Below are 19,867 nucleotides of genomic sequence, written 5' to 3' on the forward strand. Positions count from 1 at the left end.
GGTGGTCGATGTGGGGGGGCGGCAATCGAGAGCCGGCAGCGGGAGTGCAGGCAGGTGGAGCCTTGCGCCTGAGCGGACCATGGCCCTCGCCTGGCTGGGGAAGCAGCCACGGAGGTGAAAGGCCTGGCAGCCGGGGGCGGGGGGGGACACGGGGCCTGTGTATCTGGAAATGACAGGGAGGGAGGGCACTGGCAGGTAACAGGGACTATATGGAAACACAAGCAGGGGAAGGGGGAGGAAAAGTATGGAACATGCGCAGAAAGGAAAGGACAGGGGGGAAATTAGAAAAAGGAAGGTAGTAAAACATAAAATTAACAGGAGACAGAGAGGGTGGTAGACCAGGGGAAATAAATGGGGTGTGAAATGTGAAAGAAGAAGAGAAAGACAGACATATAAAATACAATACATATGTCACTTAGCCAGCCTGGTTGAAATAAACTGGAAAGAGGAAGATGGCTCCCCTCACCAGGCTATTTATATGGAACCTCTAAGCCCTCCCTTAAATCCTACCATAGGCTTATACTCCTCAAGTGACGAATACTAACCACATCCCCCTCCAGCTTTTAACCCTTAACTTACCTAACAAAATTACATATCAAACAGGGTGCTTATCTATCCTCAAACTTATTCAAGTATTCGGATGCATAAATGTCTACACCCACTGGTGCTGCACCAGACCCTCTCAGCGCATCAACAAGAGAGCAGAGGAGGAGCAGTGAGGTTCTATCACAGGTGATGCAGCTATGTCTAATCTGCTCCTCCTGTGTTAGATACTAACATAGAGCTGTTTACTTTCGAAATCTCTACTCCCATGTTTGAAAGGGGACCTGGAGCAGTCCTGGTAGGCGTGATTACACTGGAAATGCATGGTACCCTGAGAGGAGCCTCACAGTTCTGCTACCGTGTTTCCCCGATAATAAGACACGGTCTTATTTTTTGGGGGGGGTCAAAAAAACTCCATAGGGCTTATTTTCGGGGTTGGGCTTATTTTAATTAACATTGACAGCATCATGCCCTCAGTCCTGCTTTTATCCCCATCATGTCCTCAGTCCTGCTTTACAATTCTTTACTTACCATTATTTTTTTTTCCTATTTTTTTTTTGTTAGGGCTTATTTTCGGGGTAGGGCTTATTTTGGACCATTTTTCAAAAGTAAGGGTAGGGCTTATTTTCGGGGTAGGTCTTATTATCGGGGAAACACGGTAGCTGATCACTCTCTTCTAAATAAAGCAGCCTCGTAAAGTTATGCCATGCAGAAAGATCCCAACCTGATTCAGACCCGCTCGCTAGATGCGATCGCTCACACGATGTGTATGCAAATTGCGTAGGCAGTGCTACCACACAGCAATGCATTAGCACGCCCAGTATTTCTTAGAGAGCGATCACATAGTGTATGCAGACACCAATTAGCCTGTCTTAAGACGCCCACTTGTGCACGTCATGTCCAGAAAGTGTATGCAACCATCGGTACATCGGGTAACATCGGATGCTATCGCGGCGCTTGAGGTTGACAATACCCTGCCGCAAGCACTGCGACCACTTCAGTGTAAATACAAGCCAGGTGACGTGTACTATGATGCTGTCTTTTAATTATGCACACCTCTAAGACGCCGTTGAGATGCTCAGGCACGCCTGCTTTTGCACCTCCACTCCCCCGTTTTTAATGGCCAACCCCTATTACCACCTACAAACGGCTTCCCCTGTCACTCACTCTGCTGGTCTGAGTATGCATAGCGAGCGAATGCATTGTGAACTTTAGCTAAGGTAAGCGCACTGCGATGCATACACATGTGCACAATGCATACCATCGGCAGCAGCGAGAGTTTGCATCTTAGAAAGCGGGTCTGAATGAGCTCCTAAGTGCAACAGATCCTTTTCCAAAGAGGGAGGCCCTTCGTGATTTTTGCTACTGATTTACAACAGTTATTTCAAATCTCAAACGCTCCATTTATAGGATACAATTTCCACATATGAAGAGGATGATAAAATACACGCAGACCAGCATTCCAGGGAAGAATGGTCCCCCATAGGCCATAATGCCATCATACATCACTGCGTTCCAGTCCTCCCCTGTCAGTATCTGAATGGTATTCATAAGTGGGAGAGAGAAGAAAAACACGTTATGGCAGATTTGTTATTACTATAGTACCTTAACTTCAAATAGACATTATAATACCCCGGCCGTAAGTAACGGTGTGCGACGGATGCTGCAGCGCAGAGCTCAGTACGTCGCCGCCCCATGGCCCTTGCTTCTGGCAGGCATGGCGCCTGGAACAGCACTCAGCAGCCAGGATCACTGTTGTGGCCCCACCGGAGCATCCCTTATACTCTCCAGACAGACACCCTGCAGTCTGTGCTGCTGATTGGAGCGTCCTGAGAGGAGTTTTCAGCTTTTATGGAACCACATGTCTCGGACCCAGGGCATGCTGATATTAGTAGTTTCGCATGAGCTGTAGACCTGCTGGCTGTCTAGCTTAGCTCTCATACTGTACCAGCTAGATGCTTATGAATTGAAACCACTCTAGAGTAATATTTACATTCAACAAAGTGTTTTCTTTTAATAACAGTACTGAAAACGGCAAGTCAAGCATAGGGATTATAATGAGACGGAACAGTTAGAAAATTGGCAATTATATAATATCAAATTTAAATAGTTGATTTGGGTCTAAGCCCTCAGGTTTTCAATCACTGATCTAGAGAAATTGCACTTGAGCATAATCACACTATAAATAAATATAAAAAAGGTACATAAGTAAGGTTCTCTGAGCAGGACTTCATATATACTTATGATTTGGTGAGTAGATAAAGGGAAAATAAACAAATCAGAACTTAACATATACATATATTATTAACTGAAGATTGTTTGTTTATTGGAATCACTCAGTGGCATCACAAGGGGGGTGCGGGCTGCACCCGGGTGTCACCTGCCGAGGGGTGACACCAAGGTGCTGGCTCCACCTCAGTGACAGGAGCCGGGTGCTGCACTGTAACATTAAGTGCAGCACTCGGCTCCTGCCACAGGGAGGGAGCCAGCACTCCGCACCTTCGGCACCCCCCACCACCCCAGTGATGATACCCACGGCGCGGACCGAGGTTTGGGCTGTGAGACCATGCCCCTATTAGTGAGGCCATGCCCTGTCCACGTGGCCATGCCCCCTTTTCGGTGACACGTGCATGGCATCCCTCCCCACACCGGGTGTCACAGCGGGGACGGACACCACTGGCATCACTTATGTAGAATTTTGGTGCCAGCGGTGGGGAACTTCCCTCTGCTGCTATGTCTCTCTGGGATATATTTACCAAAATGCAGCGGTAATGGTCAATATGTACCACACAGGTAACAGCAGCTGTACTACAGGTTACTGCTGCAATTCACTAAAGTACAGACCTCTTGAGGCACACTAACAGTCCAGGTTTTAAAGATATCCATGCTTCAGCACAGATGGTTAAAACAAAATAACTGAGGTACTAATTAATCTGTGATCAAGTATGGCAATCCTTAAAACATGGACTGTTATTGTGCCTTGTGGACTGACGATGGGAAACACTATCCTACGGTAAACTGTGATACTGACGAGACCGCAAGAGAAATCTATGATTTCTCAGTGCTAAAATGTTTAGGAATCTCACAGATAAAGGGGTTATCAGTGCTTAGTAAGTTTATCCCTCTATTCATAGCGGGGAAGATGTGTCAAACTTGCTAAAGAGTGGAGAAATTGTCCATAGCAACCAATCAGCTGCTACTTATCATTTTATAGAATGGACTTGATAAATGCTAGATGGAAGCTGATTGGTTGCTAGGGTCAATTTCTCCACTTCTCCAATATTTAGAAGGTTTGATACATTTCCCCCACAGCCTGTTATATGGTGGACAGTGCAGTCCAATAGGAGCTGCTGTGTATTGATTGTTGGTATGCTAGCAATAGTGCTTCATGGGGGAGATTGTAGTAAGTACAAGCAGCGCATCCAGGTGACGGGTGCTGTAACATCCAATCAGATCATTTAAAGCAGGTATGGGGAACCTCAGGCCCGGGGGCCATATAAGGCCCTGGAATCATTTGGTCTGGTCCTCTGAGCTTTTTTCTGCTAGCCTCATTTGGCTAGCAGAGTGCCTAGAATGGCAGACTGCAGCCAGAATCTATGCAGTAGTGCCGCCTGTAGCGTCCTTGGAATGCTTCAGACAGTCAGACCGCTGCCCTTACCACTCCCTGAGGATGCTCCGGGCATTGCTGTAATCACCGGCGATTGTGGACCTGCCCCCGAGTCACATCACACGGTGGGGGGCGTGGCCTGCACCAGGCCCGCAAATAACGTTATATAAATCAAAATGGCCCTCGGCAGAAAAAAAGGTTCCCCACTCTTGATTTAAAGGCTATCTTGCTAGGGCACAAAACTATAACAGTGGATTAAGAAGGGGCTCTGGGCTACACATGCTCCGCGGGACCCTACCCCACGTTAGTTTAGACTACATACCAAAAGCACATCATGGGGCGTCATGCAGCTTTTGCAACCGCTCACACTCTGTGTTGATTCTTATGCCTAGAAAACGCTGCATTTGGTCATTGTAAGCGTTGCAGGAGATGAGCATTAACCATTTACTTCACATGAAACACAGAGAGTGGTTTGTGCGTTGGCTGGAGAAGCATTATTGCCATTGGGAGTTCCTTTAATATTGATGCCTGCAGTCAGCCAGAATGTTAATCATCGATCTCATACTGTCACATAAAGAAATAGACCCAGGATGTCTAATTTGGTTTTGTCAGTAATGTAGAAACTGGATAAACTGCGGCCTACGGGCCTGATTCAGATATGTCCAGTAATGCACAGCCGCAGGGAAGCGGATGTGCAATGCCCTACAACTAATATGCTAATGCATTGCAGATCGGTATACTGTGTCCTAAGACGCGACATCTGATCTTCTGCAAGACCATGGCCATCTGAGTAACCCTAATGTTACCCAGATTGCCCCTCGCAGCTCCGTAGCAGGGGCCAGGAAGTCTGCGTCGGAAGACGCAGCCCCTGTCCTGGCCACACCTACAAAACGCGGCCAGCTGAACGGTCCCAGCTGCCATCCCCGCTTTGCCCCCCAAATGCTGCAGCTTAAGGGAGCTGCGAGCGATCTCGCAGAGGGAGACCTGCACATGCGCAGTACAGATCCTGCGCGGGTCTCTCACAATCGGAGCAATACACAAACCCATCAGGCCCAATGCTCTTTATTATACATAAAACAAGAACACCATTAAATTGGATTAGTAAGGCCCTTTAATCACTGGTATCAATATGCATGATTTTAGAGTCACTTAGCCGCAAGTGAATGCGTTGGGATCCTGGGAGTGCCCGGAATTCCATTGCCTCTCCAACTGCAAGTGCTCATTACCCTGCAGCAATTTCACTGGTGTTTAAAGAAACGCCAAAGAGTAATTAGCCTAAGATTTACCTTCACTATAGACCGGTAACGACTCCTTTTTGCATCACGGGCTGCTTTTTTTTTTTTTTATTATTAAGCGTTGCAGACTGGTTGCCATAGTAGACCATATTTGCATGTACTTAGTTTATACTTTACTACATAAAATCATACTGTAACATTTGATATCCTGTAACACCTTGTTGCCATGGCGAAACTGCATGCTTTGTAATTTTCTTATTAAGCAGGTAAAGTAACCCTTCCGGACCATTATAATTATAATAATAATAATAATAATAATGATTTTAGCACTGCTCTATAGCAAGGTGGAATGTTTTATGTTTTAAGCACACTATATACTGTTATAAGTTATAACACATTCATCATAAACATGAAATGAGATGGTCTTTCTAGGAATCACCTTAAGTACATAGACTACTGCTCTCTAAGGGCCTGATTCAGCAAGGAACGCAGTTGCTAATACGCATGCAATCGGCCGATTGTTGCGCACTGCGTATGGATCATAGTGCGTATGCGCGAACTAGCCAGTGACTACGCAGACTAATCACAGAGAGATTGACAGGAACTGCCATTTGTGGATGGTGAGGGGGGGGGTTATGGTGTCGGCCGAACGCAGGCGTGCCTGTGCATTTGAATGCCGTTACAGGGGCGTGCATGTGTGGAAGTTAGCAATTTCTGAGTAAGGTCAGGGCTTGTGCAAGTGTGCATGAGGCTGCGATGGTACTCTATTGTACCAATGTTTTCGCACATCACTCGGGGGACACTCTGTTGAAATTAACTAAATGGCGGTGCGGTGGCGGCCTTGGGCAAACCCCGACTGGAGGCAGGCCCAGTCATGTCTATGCATGTCAGCGTGCATGAGCGACCTTGTTGCAAGCATTGCATACAGGTATATTAGACCATTCACTGAACTTTTTTTTAGGGGGGGACTGGACAGGGAAGGCTGGCTGACTGGGTGGGGACAGGGAAGGCTGGCTGGACAAGGTGGGAGCCACGGGGCAGGGAAGGCTGTAACAGAGGGGGGGGGACAGGGCAGGGAAAGCTGACTGGACAAGGGGGGGAGGCATAGGGCAGGGATGGCTGGCTGTAACAGGGCCCGGGTTGGACAGGAAAGGCTGGCTGGAACAGGGCAAAGTCAGGGAGTACCTGGTTTAAAAGGTTTGTTCAGCTGGCCGCACTGGTGCTAGCCAGGTAGAATTAGCGCTCCTTTTAAAACATGGAGAGAGATGGGGACCCGGGTAGCAGCGGTGCTGCACCGGCAACCAGAGATGGCAGGCGAGGAGATTTCATATACAACGCTGACCGGCATTTCAATAGCCGGCCGCGAGCCAATCACAGCTTGCAAAACAGCCAATCAGGAGCGGCCGTTCCTGATTGGCTGCCATTCCGTGATCTCGGGCTGGCTTACGGGCGCTGGTTTTGATTCATTGTATAAATTTTCTCTGCATACCGCTGCAACCCGGGCCTCCCTCCCTCTCCCCTCTCACTCCGGGCCCGGGACTCGAGACCCGGCGGTCCTCCCCCTGATGTCGGCCCTGATCAGAGGTATGAACTGTCAAGCCATCAGAGATCTAGGATCTACATTTAAACCACCTTAGATTTGTGGGTCTGCACTGTATAATGGTCTCCGAAATATGATTGGCATTGTATAGTTGTCATTAGCATGTATTTGTATAGTGGTCATTAGAATGTTCTTTGAACAGAGCTCAATAGAATGATCTCTACATTGTATAGATGTCAACAGAATGCTCTCTGGAATGCTCTCTGCACTGTATAGAGGCCATCATATGCTCTCCGCATTGAATAGTGGTCACTAGAGTGCCCTCTGCATTGCATAGAGATCACTAGAATGCTCTGTATATTTTATAGTGGCCACATAATGGTCTCTGTATTGTACAGTGGTCACTAGAAAGCTCTCTGCTTGATATAGAGATCACTAAATTGCTGTCTGCATTGCATAGAGGCCAGTAGAATGCTCTATTTACAAATTGCATCTGCAAGCTGCAAAAATTCCTTTAAAATTCTCAGGTTCAGGGCCGGCACCAGGATCGGAGCACCCTGTGCCGGTCCTCTGAAGTGCGCCCTATCTTGCGACCAAAATGGGGGTGTGGCCTATTTACCATAGGCCACGCCCCTACATGACTCCCGTCACTGAATGGATGTCGCGCGCTTGCATGCAGCATCCATTCAGAGTCTCCGGGGTCCGGCACCGATGCGGCCGTGTGGGTCCCCAACTTCCCGATTTCACCACCCGCGGGCCACTTCGGCCCACGAATGGAACAGCGGGAGAGTACTGTCCCGCTGACATCGGGATGTTGGGGAGGGGTGCGCCCTCTATGGGTGGCGTCCCTGTGCGACTGTACAGGTCGAACACCCCTAAAGCTGGCCCTGCTCAGGTTGATGACTGAAGAGCAAAAAAAAAAAGTTTGTATCAATGCATCAGACTTAACAGGTGGATAAAGCACCTTACTGTATATTTGCACATAAGCAGAAAACGAGATTTAATTTTGCAAAACTGTATTTTTTTTTTTTTAATGAACTGACAAGTGGAGATGACACATTTAAGGAAAAGTGCCCCCATTGTATGACAGACGACCAGCTTTACGTGCCTGCAGTCTGACATTAATTCCCACAAGTCAGGGGTGCCAGAAAACTGCCTTCCTACTATACTTTTATTGGCACACATTTTGCCCCTTTCCGTTGCACAGTTTCTTAGTGAAAACCTTTAAACACACAAAAGAGTCACATGTCATAAAGACAGTCCTGATATATCTTCTCTATCTTATGAGTGAGACATAAATAAAACTAAACAGGACTGTGCTTTACAAGAAAAAAACATAAAAGTTTAAATTTAGAAACAGGAGGACCTAAAGTGAAACTAGTTTATACTCTCTTCTCCTCGTATCATTTTCAGAGTGCCCGCGAACCCGCAAATGTCTTTAACAGCGGTAGTTAAAAAAAAATTATAATTTGGTGTGAAATGCATTAAAGCTGAATTATGTGCGGTTTAAAGCTGTGTTGGATTGATGTGGTTATAGCTTTTGTCAACTTTCTGCTTTGCAATGATCCTGTGACATGGGTGGGGCCAGTTATGGTCCGCATGGGTGGGGGCAGTTATGTCCTGCCAGTTGTGTTCCGCAGCAGTGTAGGGTACAATCAGGTGACAAAAGGCAGGTGCCACCAATCCTCACCTGGAACACAGTGAGCAGTGCCTGCGGGAAGGTGTCAAACGTGCTTCGTTTGGTCTGGGTCTCATCGAAGTTGAACTTTCCACCGAAGAGCTGCATCCCAAGCAAGGAGAAGATGATGATGAAGAGGAAGAGGAGCAGCAATAATGAAGCAATGGATTTCATGGAGTTCAGCAGTGAGGCGACCAGGTTACTTAGCGAGGCCCAGTGTCTGCATTTTGGAGAGGAGAGTGATGGCAGGGAGGGAGAGAGAGAGAGAGAGGCACCAGATGGGGTAACCCACCCTTTTCCTCATGAAGTATACAGATTCTTTTCACTCAAGCTACTGGTGTGATATCAATACCTACAACCACGTGCCTGTATGCAGTCAAATAGACATATACACCTTTGTATTACCGTTTGTATAGCGCCGTATAATGCAGCGCTGCACATTGACTATTTCATCATTCACATCAGCTCCTGAACCCTTGAAGCTTGCGCTCTAAATAACCCTACCTTCATAAGGCTCTAAAGCATCACGGCCATATCAGCACAAGATGGCCTCAGTAAATTGGAGGAAGGGTGCAGCCCCCAAAAAAGAAGAGCACAATGGCACAGTGGTTAACATTGCTTCCTCAGAGTGCTGGGGTCATGGGTTCAACTCCAACCAGAGCCCCATCTGTGAGCAGTTTGTATGTTCTTCCTGAATTTCCTCCTAGTCAAAGACATATCGGTAGGTTAATTGACGTCTAACCAAATTGACTGTAGTGTGTGTCCACGTGGAAGGGAATATAGATTGTAAGCTCCACCGCGGTTGATGTGAATGGCTAAATATTCTCTTGGGGGAGTGGGTGTTGTGCAAAATGTTGACGTTTGGGATGTCGGCGTTCAACATGTCGACACCAGGATGTCGTCACTGCCAGAATGTCAACAGTCGGCATGCCGACTGGTGAGTATCTCTAACCCTAGCCACAGCCTAACCCTAACCCAAAAATCCTGAAAAAAAAATCAGATATTCTTGGGCATATTTGCTAAGGTGCGGGTTTTCAGGAGTGGAGTTGTTGTTCATAGCAACCAATCAGATTCAACTTATCATTTATCTCGCACCTTCTAGAACACAGGTTCTCAAACTCGATTCTCAGGATCCCAAGCAGCGCATGTTTTCCAGGTCTCACAGAATCACAAGTGAAATCATTAGCTCCACCTGTGGATCTATTATGTGTCAGTGAGTAATGAGTACACCTCTGCACCTGCTGGGGGACCTGGAAAACGTGACCTTTGTGGGGTCCTAAGGACGGAGTTTGAGAACCACTGTTCTAGAAGATAATAGCTAGAATCTGATTGGTTGCTATTGGCAACAACTCCACTTCTAATAACCAGAACTTTAGTAAATATACCCCTCTGATATACCGTAGGAGCTACTGTAGATAATTATCACAAATGAATAATAAGTAGGCCACTAATTTAAATAAACAAATATTAGACATTAAAGAACATTTAGGGCAAGTTTCCTTTTCAATTTAGTGTATGGGCTATCATATGTAATTTTGGATTAGGCTAGATTCCCGCGTAGACCATTCGCACTCCTCACTACAATATGGCTTCCATAAAATACATACAGCTGAGCACCCTGTAACAAGGCGGCTACTTTATCCCACTCACAGTGGTTTTATAGCAGCTGCTGTATACCAGATATGGGGGTAAATTTACTAAGATGGGAGTTCTATTAAGAAGTGATGTTACCCATAGCAACCAATCAGATTCTACTTGTAATTTATCTAGCACCTTCTAGAAGATAATACCTGGAATCTGATTGGTTGCTATGGGCAACATCACTTCTTAATAGAACTCCCATCTTAGTAAATTTACCCCATGGTGTCCTTCTTCTCACTGTTTATAATACACCCCAATGACTGGGAATCTTGTCCTGCTAACCTTGTGACTTTGAAGATCCTTAGTAGCCGCACACAGCGCAGGACAGAGATCCCCAGCGGGGACATGATGTGGAACTCTACGAGGACCGTCTCCAGGATCCCTCCACACACCACAAAGCAGTCGAAGCGATTGAAGAAAGACACAAAGTAGGCGTGGAACCCCAGGCTGTACAGCTTCAGGAGCATTTCCAGGGTGAAGAGAGACAGTAGCACCTTGTTGGCATAGCCTGGAAAGGAAGGAAGCTGGGATGTCACAACGGTGAGCATGAGGGAATGCTCAGTAAGTCAACAACTTATACAAAAAAACTAGCTGGACATACATTAATGGTATAGCGATGAGTGAATGAGAAGTAGGGACCTGTCACGGGATGTAGTTATGAGACTGGCGGCCGTGATGCCGCCGGTCTCAATCCCGACGCTGGAAGCCCGACAAGGGACTTAAGATAGGCGTCAAAATACAGACACCTATCTTAATCCCGACGCCGGAATCCAGGAGGACAACCGCCCGAACAAAGGTAAGCCGGGGCACCCTTAGTGCTAGCCGGGGGGGGAGGGTTAGGTTTAGGTAGCATAGTGGAGTTAGCGTTAGGTTATGGGGGGGTTAGGGTTAGGCACTCCTAGGGGGAAGGGTTACAGTCAGGTACCACTGGGGGGGGTTAGGGTTAGGCACTAAGGGGGAGGGTTAGGTTTAGGCACTAAAGGGGCGGGTTAGGGTGTGGGGTGGTGAGGGTTAGGCTACAAGAAGGGAGGGTTAGGGGGAGTAGGGGAGAGGGTAAGTATACTTACATGACCCCTGTCGGGATACCAACCATCGGGATGCCGCTGTCGGTATTTTGATATGAGGCATCCCGTCAGCTGGCATTACACATTACATACCGATTCCTCTGTCACTGCCTCATACACAGACAATCTACTATTCAAATCATTAATGGATATGTAAAGAGGTAAAAGACTGCTGATGGCAACTGCATATACTGAAGCTGCAGGCAAGGTAGTTATTATATGTAAAGTGCACCAGCCTGAGCACAGAGCAGAGAGACATATTTTAATCTATGCAATCTATTAGTTCACCAGGAATCAATGCACTTACCTAGAGACAAATGGCATGATGCAATTGTACATGGAAAAAAAAGCATGTATTTGCCCGTATTCAGAGTTACGCAAGTCTGCGCGATCACCCAGTATGCTACTAGTCATCATCATCAGTGCGGACTTGTATCTACCCTAGTTCCAAAAGATACGACTCCAAACAATGTATATTTCCGCTCACTTCTGTCTCTGCTCAGGAGAGCGCCCCATTACACCCCAGTGCTGCCTCTTTGTTTGTACGGGTGGAAGAGGCAGAAATGCGTTGCGCTCTGCATTACATACACTTCCATATGCAGAACGAATTCATGCAAGATACGCTCTGGAAATGGGCTTATGGCCCTCATTCAGAGCCGTACGCTCTGAGCAGAGCGCACGCTCTGAATGAGGGCCGGGCTCCATTTTCATGGAGCGTCCTCCTGGACGCTCGTATAGCTGTGGGTCACAGCTATACGTGCGCATGCTCAGTCCATAACATCGACCCACTTACGAGCGGACAGCCGCTCGCGAGTGGGTCTGAATCAGGCCCAATGTTCTTCTCTGCATCAGCCATAATGTGCAAACACACAGGCATTCTGTGGGCTGAAGTGACCCCAACAGAGCGCAGACACTAGTTCTTCGGTACTTGATAGGCTGCATTCTCTGTAGCATTGCTCTGGGACACAAAATTCCTGATTTTATTCATTTCATGGAGGAAGACGAGGAAGAGGAAGGAGGAAGAAGAGGAGGAAGAGGAAGAAGAAGAGAAGGAAGATGAAGAAGAAGAGAAGGAAGAGGAAGAAAAAGGAGGAAGAAGACGAGGAGGAGGAAGGGGAAGAATGTACCTAGTAAGCGTCAGCAAATTGTTTTAGGTGCCCATAGATCCCATCTAAAGTGATTGGAGCTATTTAAATGTTTGCCCGACTAGCCCCGCTCTGGTCACAACAACTGCGTTCTCTAGTCCAAAATGCGCTAGTTCAGTCGTGTACTCACTCGGAGTTGGACGTAAAAGCGAGCTGCAGCTTCTTAGGCCTCAACTTGCTCATTTTATTTAGTGCGCACGATCGTGATGTGCGTCTTTTTTCATGGCAAGTTGCACTTACGATTCCCTACAGCAAGTTATCAATGCATTATGCGCCTGAGATGGTCTTCTAAATGCTGCAAATGCTCCTGGGGGGGTGCCGTGGTGCCACGATTAGTGTCATTTTACAGCAGGGGGCACGGCTACGATGACATAATCCAATCGTGTCATCAGATCTCCGAGTTGCCCACTTCATTCGGGAATTGAAGGCTATGCAGGAGACTGGCTGACTTTTTCGGAAACACGGAAGAGCCCCCCTGAGGTTCTGGATATTTCGATAGAGTTGACAAGCATGAAATACGCACAGTTAGTGCCCGAAAAGTTGAAATTAATCTAAGAATAACATGTTTATTGCTTTTTTATGTAAAAGAAATATAAGAGGATGACTTGTAAAGTCTTGCAGTTGTAAATCTCTGCCTTTAATAAATAAAACATAATTAATGATTTGCATATGCCAGTCTTGTGTTCTTGCAGCCTCTCACCTTGTATCTGAGTAAGCCATTCTGGTTGCCGGTAGTGCTCAGAGGCAATGGTCAGGGTGTTCAGAAAGACCAGGATCAGAACCATCCAGTAGAACGTGACGGATTTAACCGCCAGCCGACATCTCCTCCGGAAAGCTCGGTTCCAGCGTTTCAGCTTTCGGCTATTAAAGGCAAATGTTTTATTTCAAAATGATGGATTTGCAGTCCCTGGAGGTAACTGTCACCCTTTCCAACAGAGTTCCCCATATATGCTGTCTATAAAGAAGTCTCTGCCACTGTAGGGGCTCCCACGCTGGCACTTTCCCTGCGCCCGTGGTATGATTGCCCTGACTGACGGACACAGGGTTGCCAGCACTGCATACAGGGTTTATTAATCCTTATGAGGAAAGTTCTGACAGTAAACAGGAGCATTTACAACATATAATGGAACATGCGCGTAACACAATAGGACAATATAGGGCTGATTCAGAGTCACACTCAGCCGCGCCCGTGTCTGCGCCTTTGGCCAGTCGCACATCTGTGACTTTATGCTAGAGATGAGCGGGTTCGGATTAGTTCGGATTTTCCCGCAAAAAAATGGATAGCAGAAAGAGGCAAAACTTTTGTCCATGAAAGATGACGTTTTGCCTCTTTCTGAGACCCGATTTTTGTCGGGAAAAATCAGAATTTGGCGGGAAGATCCGAACTAATCCGAACCCGCTCATCTCTACTTTATGCAAATGCCACTGCAAAGCCCTTCGCTCATGTACAACCACGCAAACAAATGTGCAAGGCCTGAGACGGCCACTTTCAGCGCTGAAATAGCGTCTTTAGATGCACCATCAGTTGCATTATCACAACTTGCACTAGCCACATGTCAGGGCGCAGTTTCTCTGTCCGAGTTTGGCCTCCTATGTGAGCAGTTGAGCATCACTGTACGCAACCACTATCAGCCACATGCCCGCAACACTCCCATACCACACCCATAAGACGGACCAACTTGGTGCGTGCGCTAAGCCACCTCCCTGTCACCGCCCAGGAAAGCCCCAATACATTTTTAAAACGCTTCTGATACCGCGCATCTCCCGTGACTGGCAGACCTAGCGACAACAGCATCGCCACCCACACCCCCAGTTCTAATTTTGTTCCCAGGCAGCGCTGGGCCAGAGACGTGGCCCGTACCGTGACCTACGGCAATGAGCGCAGTGACATCATAGTTCATGCAGCCATCCATCGTCCTGCCAGCACAGTGCTCTGGAATCTGCACTGAGGCTGCAGCCGCTGCTGGTGCCAGGTGCCGCCCCCTGGCTGAGGGCAGGGAGGAACTGGGAGCTCTTCTCTCTCAGGTCAGGTCAGCCTTCTGTAGGGAACTTGGACAACTTTTTTTTCCTGTGGGGGCCAATGTGTGTTTTTTTTTTTCCTGTGGGGGCCAATGTATGTGGGTTTTTTTTTCCTGTGGGGGCCAATGGGCCTGATTCAGACCCGCTCGCTAAGATGCATACTCTCGCTGCTGCCGATGGTATGCAGTGTGTATGCAATGTGCGCATGCATTGCAGTGTGCATGCGGATACCTTAGCGAGAGTTCACAATGCATTCGCTCGCTGCACATAGACAGCCCAGCAGAGTGAGTGACAGGAGAAGCAGTTGGTAGGTGGTAACAGGGGCTGGCCATTAAAAACGGGGGATTGAAGGTACAAACGCAGGCGTGCCTGAGCATCTCAACGGCGTTTTAGAGGTGTACATAATTAAAAGACAGCATCATAGTACACGTCACCTGGCTTGTTTTCACACTGAGGTGCTTGCGGCAGATTATGGTCAACCTCAAGCCCTGCGATAGCATCCGATGTTACCCGATGTACCGATGGTTGCATACACTTCCTGGACATGACATGCACAAGTGGGCGTCTTAAAACAGGCTGGTGGGTGTCTGCGGACACTATGTGATCGCTCTCTAAGATATACTGGGCGTGCTAATGCATTGCTGTATGATAGCACTGCCTACGCAATTTGCATACACATCGTGCGAGCGATCGCATCTAGCGAGCGGCTCTGAATAAGGCCCAATGTGTGTGTGTGGTTTTTTTTCCTGTGAGGGTCAATGTATGTGTTTTTTTTTCCTTTGAGGGCCAATGATTTAGGGTTTTTTTCTGCGGGGGCCAATGTGTTTTATTTTCTTCCTGCGGGGGCCCATGTTTTTTGCGGGGTTTCTGTGGGGAGCAGTGTGTTTTGTTTGTTTTTTGTTGATGCCAATGTGTGTTATTTTTTTCCTGTTGGGGTTAATGCGGTTTTTTTTTTCCCCTGTGGGGCACAATGTGTGTTTTTGTTTTATTTTTTTTAAATAATTATATTAAAAATAATAATATAAGTATTATGGATAACGTTGGATTGGGGGTGCGCTCTAAAATGTTTTGCACAGGATGCTAGTAGACCTGGTGCCAGCCCTGAATGGATGGACCCCTACCTGCAGTGCTGTCTGAGATGCGATTACCAAGCAGAGTGCTGATTGAATGGTGTTAATTAACAGATAGTAAATGTAACACGGTCATAGGGAAATCATCTATACATATATGAGCACAAACAATTGTATTAATAATTGCTATACGCTATCATACATATCTACCATATACTACTAATCTACCATAAACTATAAATTAAAGGGACATTTTGATGTCTAATAGACCATCAGGGGCATGGAGTAACATATAACTGAATGCTCCTCTCACACAGATACCTCGCACAACGCATGCAGTACTCACCAGCACCCGGTCTGGCCCAACTTGCTCCTGGATGAAAAGAACAAAACACAGCTTAGTAAGTACATAGAAGAAACAGAGGAAATATTTATATCAACAGGTGGTTACATCAGCAATGTACAAGTCACATTGGTCAGAGTTACTAGACGACACAAGGAATGTAATCAATGGGAGACGTCGAAGTGATTAGAGACAAATTAGATGGTGAAATGAAATAGAACCAGAAAACTACCCACCATCTGGTGAGAATTAGTGATAAAGGGAACGTATTATGGGCACAAGCTCAGCACAAACTACAGAGGTACTGTGGTCCTGGCTCAGAGATGGTCTCAATGCTGTAGGCGCATGTGCCATGATGGTCAAGGTGGTGGAGAGTCAGGTGCCGTTTGTGGGCGGAAGCAGGGAGGCAGCATCTCAAGGGCAGGCGCGTTGCGACCGTTTTCAGGAGTGCGATATGTATTACCGCCGGCCGCATGGCCGACAGAGGAAGAAATCCCGATCATCCCTAGGTAAGTATAAACTAACCTATTTTTCCCCCTAACCTCCCCCCCCTGTGTTTATAGCCCTAACACCCCTCTAAGTGCCTAAACCTAACCCCCCCTTCCCCGCTGCCTAAACCTAAGTCCCCCGGGGGCGCCTAACCTTAACCCGCCCTCCCCTTAGCCCAACCCTAACCTCACGGGGAGGTGCCTAACCCTAAATTCCCCCCGGGAGCCCTAAATTTAACGCTCGATCGGGATGCCGGGCGCCGGTCTCCCGACGTAGGTCAAATGACAGGCATCTAGATTTAGACGCCTGTCATTCGTCCCTAGTCGGGATTACAGTGTCTGGAAGCCGGCGGTCGGCATTTAGACCGTCGGCTTCCGGACTACATCCCGTTTTCAGGAAGTGTCTCAGCCTGTGACTGTCATCCCGTACACGGTTGCATCTCAGTTCTGAGTAACCATAAGATTACTCAGAAGTTCAATGATCGACCGATGTGCATACGATGGTTGTGTCCTTATACACAAGCGGCGGATCAGTAATGCTGCAGTTGGTCGTCTCAATAAAAATCCCGACGGCTGCGTCATTTGCACACGGTGGCTGCGTACAAATTTTCTGTATCCTTCTCCCTATATGTTGAAAAATCTTCAATAAAACAGATTATTTAAATGAAAAAAAAAATGTGAATACATGTATGGAGAAGCAGAGACAATCTCTCAAGTCTCACCTACTAGCACATTAGGACCATACCCAGCTTTAAATTAAATTATTTTATTACTCGCTCCTAAAATGCTGCTTGGTTTAGCCTCATTTATGGTTCCAATTAATCAGCAGAATAACGGGCCACTTGGGCTTACTGAGGATGTAGGGAGGGGGTCATGATGACCATTGTTCAAATATATTCTTTTTGACACCTCACACTGTGCACAGGAACGGTTTTGCCTCATTAAAGGTATAGGACAAGACCGAATGTCCGCCAACTCTCAGCTGATGCAGAACTCTAATCCTTTTTCTGAGAGTGAACGCTGCTTACACCAAGAAACACCCCTGAAAGTGGGAACTCTCCCCCTTTTTCTCATTACAATAGTCCCACCCTGCAAAATTAAATCTACTTTCTGCACTGATCCACAATACACGCAGCACCAGTGAGCTCACTCTGTATTGTATTATCTCAACTCCTCCTCCCTACTTGTGCAAACTTTTACTCCTCCGTAGGGTCGTCCGTCAATGAGGTAACCCTCGTTGGTCGATGTTTTTCGTGCTGTTGGCGGAAATCTATCAATTGATTTGCAGTTACGCATGCGCAATACAAAAGAGTGTGTGGCTTTTTATCATCTGTCCTCCCCAATCAATGGGTAAAGCCATTGACCATTGGCAGGAAACCATCGATGGCCAATGAACAACTCTACTTCTCCGCAAACTTTCCCAACAGACCTAAGCACGTCGGCAGACCAGTATGCACACTGGAAGTACAGTAGTGGTATTTATGCTGTAGAGCCGCATTTTGGTACTGCATAAATGTCCCCCATTGTGTGGCTGTGCCGGACCCCACCTGCTGACTATGCTGCATTGTGATACAGTGCCTTCTACTCTCACAGGTTTTATGTGGCTCCTTTAATCCTGACACATCTGCAACATAAGTCATGGGAAGGCTCTGGGCTAATGATGACACGTAATAATAACTCACATGCATAGGGAGCAGCAGTTTGTATGTTCATCATCTAGGTTCTCAGTGTTGAGCGATGTGGTCTCACTGGCAGGGAGGCTGGCTGTAGGGAGGATGCACAAACAATGGGAATAAACATTATTCTTACAAACACATTATGGCTTAAAGGACATTACATGGCTGCCTCCATGACCGCGCCCTACACTTCGATGCTAGCTACGTTTCCAGTCATACCCACAAACTTTTACCAAACCTGTGTTATGATCATATGTGGTGGTCTTGTCTAATTATATACAGTGTGTTATGTAGATCTATTCATAACCCGAAGCAAAAACAAATGTTCTATACTGCTAATATACCCACAATAAAGTTAAGCTAAACTTGCCTTAAAATGAAATGAACATTCACTTATCACCACGGCAGTGATACATTGTTATTATGACTATATTATTGGCGCTATGTATTCTTTAGTTGTGAGGTTGTCAGTAAATACTGGCCAAGCACTAAAAAGAGGGGCAATGGGAATGCTGCATGTTTAAATGTGGTTAGACGTAAAGGTCCACGTCCTCTCTAACCCCTTCTAACATCCTGATGTTTATAAACATCATGGGCCTGATTCAGAGCCACTCGTAAGCGGCCGCTCGTTCGTTCCGAGCGATGTTTGCATGACTGCGCATGCGTACGGATCGTAATACGCATGCGCGAACCAGTCAGTGCGGCCGAAAATCGTTTGTTCGCTAAATAGCGAATGCCTGCTATTTTGAGTGACAGGAGGAGGCGTATGTGGGTGGTAACAGGGGAAGGTGCTTGAAAACGGGGAGGGGAGATCAGAACGCAGGCGTGCTTAAAGGTCAAAACGGGCGTTTTATGGGTGTGCATAATAAATACAGCAGCGTCATTGACCACGTCACTGGGTTATTTTATAGTCAGAACTGCTCGCAAGATTGCGGTAGGAAAAACCAACCACAAGAATAGCGAGCAGTTCATACGCTGGTCGATGTACTCGATTAATTTAATAAATAGCGGACATGACGTAGGATGCGAGCGGCCAGGGGGCGTAGTTTTCCAAAAAACGACCGCATGTTTGGTTCGCTCGTTCAGACCTAGAGGCGTGAACAGACCGCAAAGAGCGAACGGTTCATTTGAATAGCCACCCCTTTTTTCTGAACGAGCGAGCGCAAATAGCGTCCGGCTCTGAATGAGGTCCCATGTTTCTAGATGACATTCGTCAAACTGATGAAACGATGGATGCTAAATGACTGCTTGGAGACACCAGAAAGTCATCAGGCATACTGTAGCTCTAGCTTGATTCACTTTATGGTGAAAAATAGGGATCAGCACTCGATGCCTGAGTGTTATAAATTATGAGGGATATTCCACTCCACAATTGTAGGGGGAACAAGTAAATTAGCATAATAAACAACACTAGTGAACAGTAATATTGCCACAGATGTGATAAAAGAATGAGTATAGAGAATGTAACGGTGTAGGAACTACTTTTAATAAATATGTAATATTAGGAATGATAAATCTAATAAACGAGTCAAGTACATACCATCAAACTTAATCAACTGAGAGCATATATAGAAACACACTATATTTCCAGTACGGAATTCTTTGGTAGGTGTCTCAGACCTCATAGCACCTAATTCTGTGTCAGACGCTGTGTCTGCGCCTTTTGACGCAATTGCGTTTGCGACTTTATGCTCATGCCCTATATAGCCCTTCCCTGGTATACATCCGTGCGTCAGAAATGCGATGAACTGTGATACCCACTGTCAGCGTCCATCAGGCGCTCATACACCTCTTGCTGAGTCTTTAGACGCCACTATC

The 19,867-nt window shown here is 46.8% G+C and overlaps 1 protein-coding gene across 2 annotated transcripts in view; it reads right to left on the reverse strand.

Annotated features, from left to right (window-relative positions):
- Positions 1-19,867, reverse strand: part of CACNA1F (calcium voltage-gated channel subunit alpha1 F) — a 154,446-nt gene that overhangs the window by 80,273 nt on the left and 54,306 nt on the right. For both annotated transcript variants that reach the window (XM_088453393.1, XM_088453392.1), the window contains 6 exons: positions 18,056-18,137; positions 15,889-15,915; positions 13,154-13,314; positions 10,527-10,752; positions 8,616-8,823; positions 1,959-2,079 (listed from right to left, as the gene is read on the reverse strand). In XM_088453393.1, the coding sequence (XP_088309519.1) occupies positions 1,959-2,079; positions 8,616-8,823; positions 10,527-10,752; positions 13,154-13,314; positions 15,889-15,915; positions 18,056-18,137 (825 nt within the window). The remainder of the gene's footprint in view (positions 1-1,958; positions 2,080-8,615; positions 8,824-10,526; positions 10,753-13,153; positions 13,315-15,888; positions 15,916-18,055; positions 18,138-19,867) is intronic.

This window comes from Taudactylus pleione, unplaced genomic scaffold (genome assembly GCF_031769625.1).
Source record: "Taudactylus pleione unplaced genomic scaffold, aTauple2 ptg000579l, whole genome shotgun sequence".
In the NCBI taxonomy this organism is placed as follows: Eukaryota; Metazoa; Chordata; class Amphibia; order Anura; family Myobatrachidae; genus Taudactylus; species Taudactylus pleione.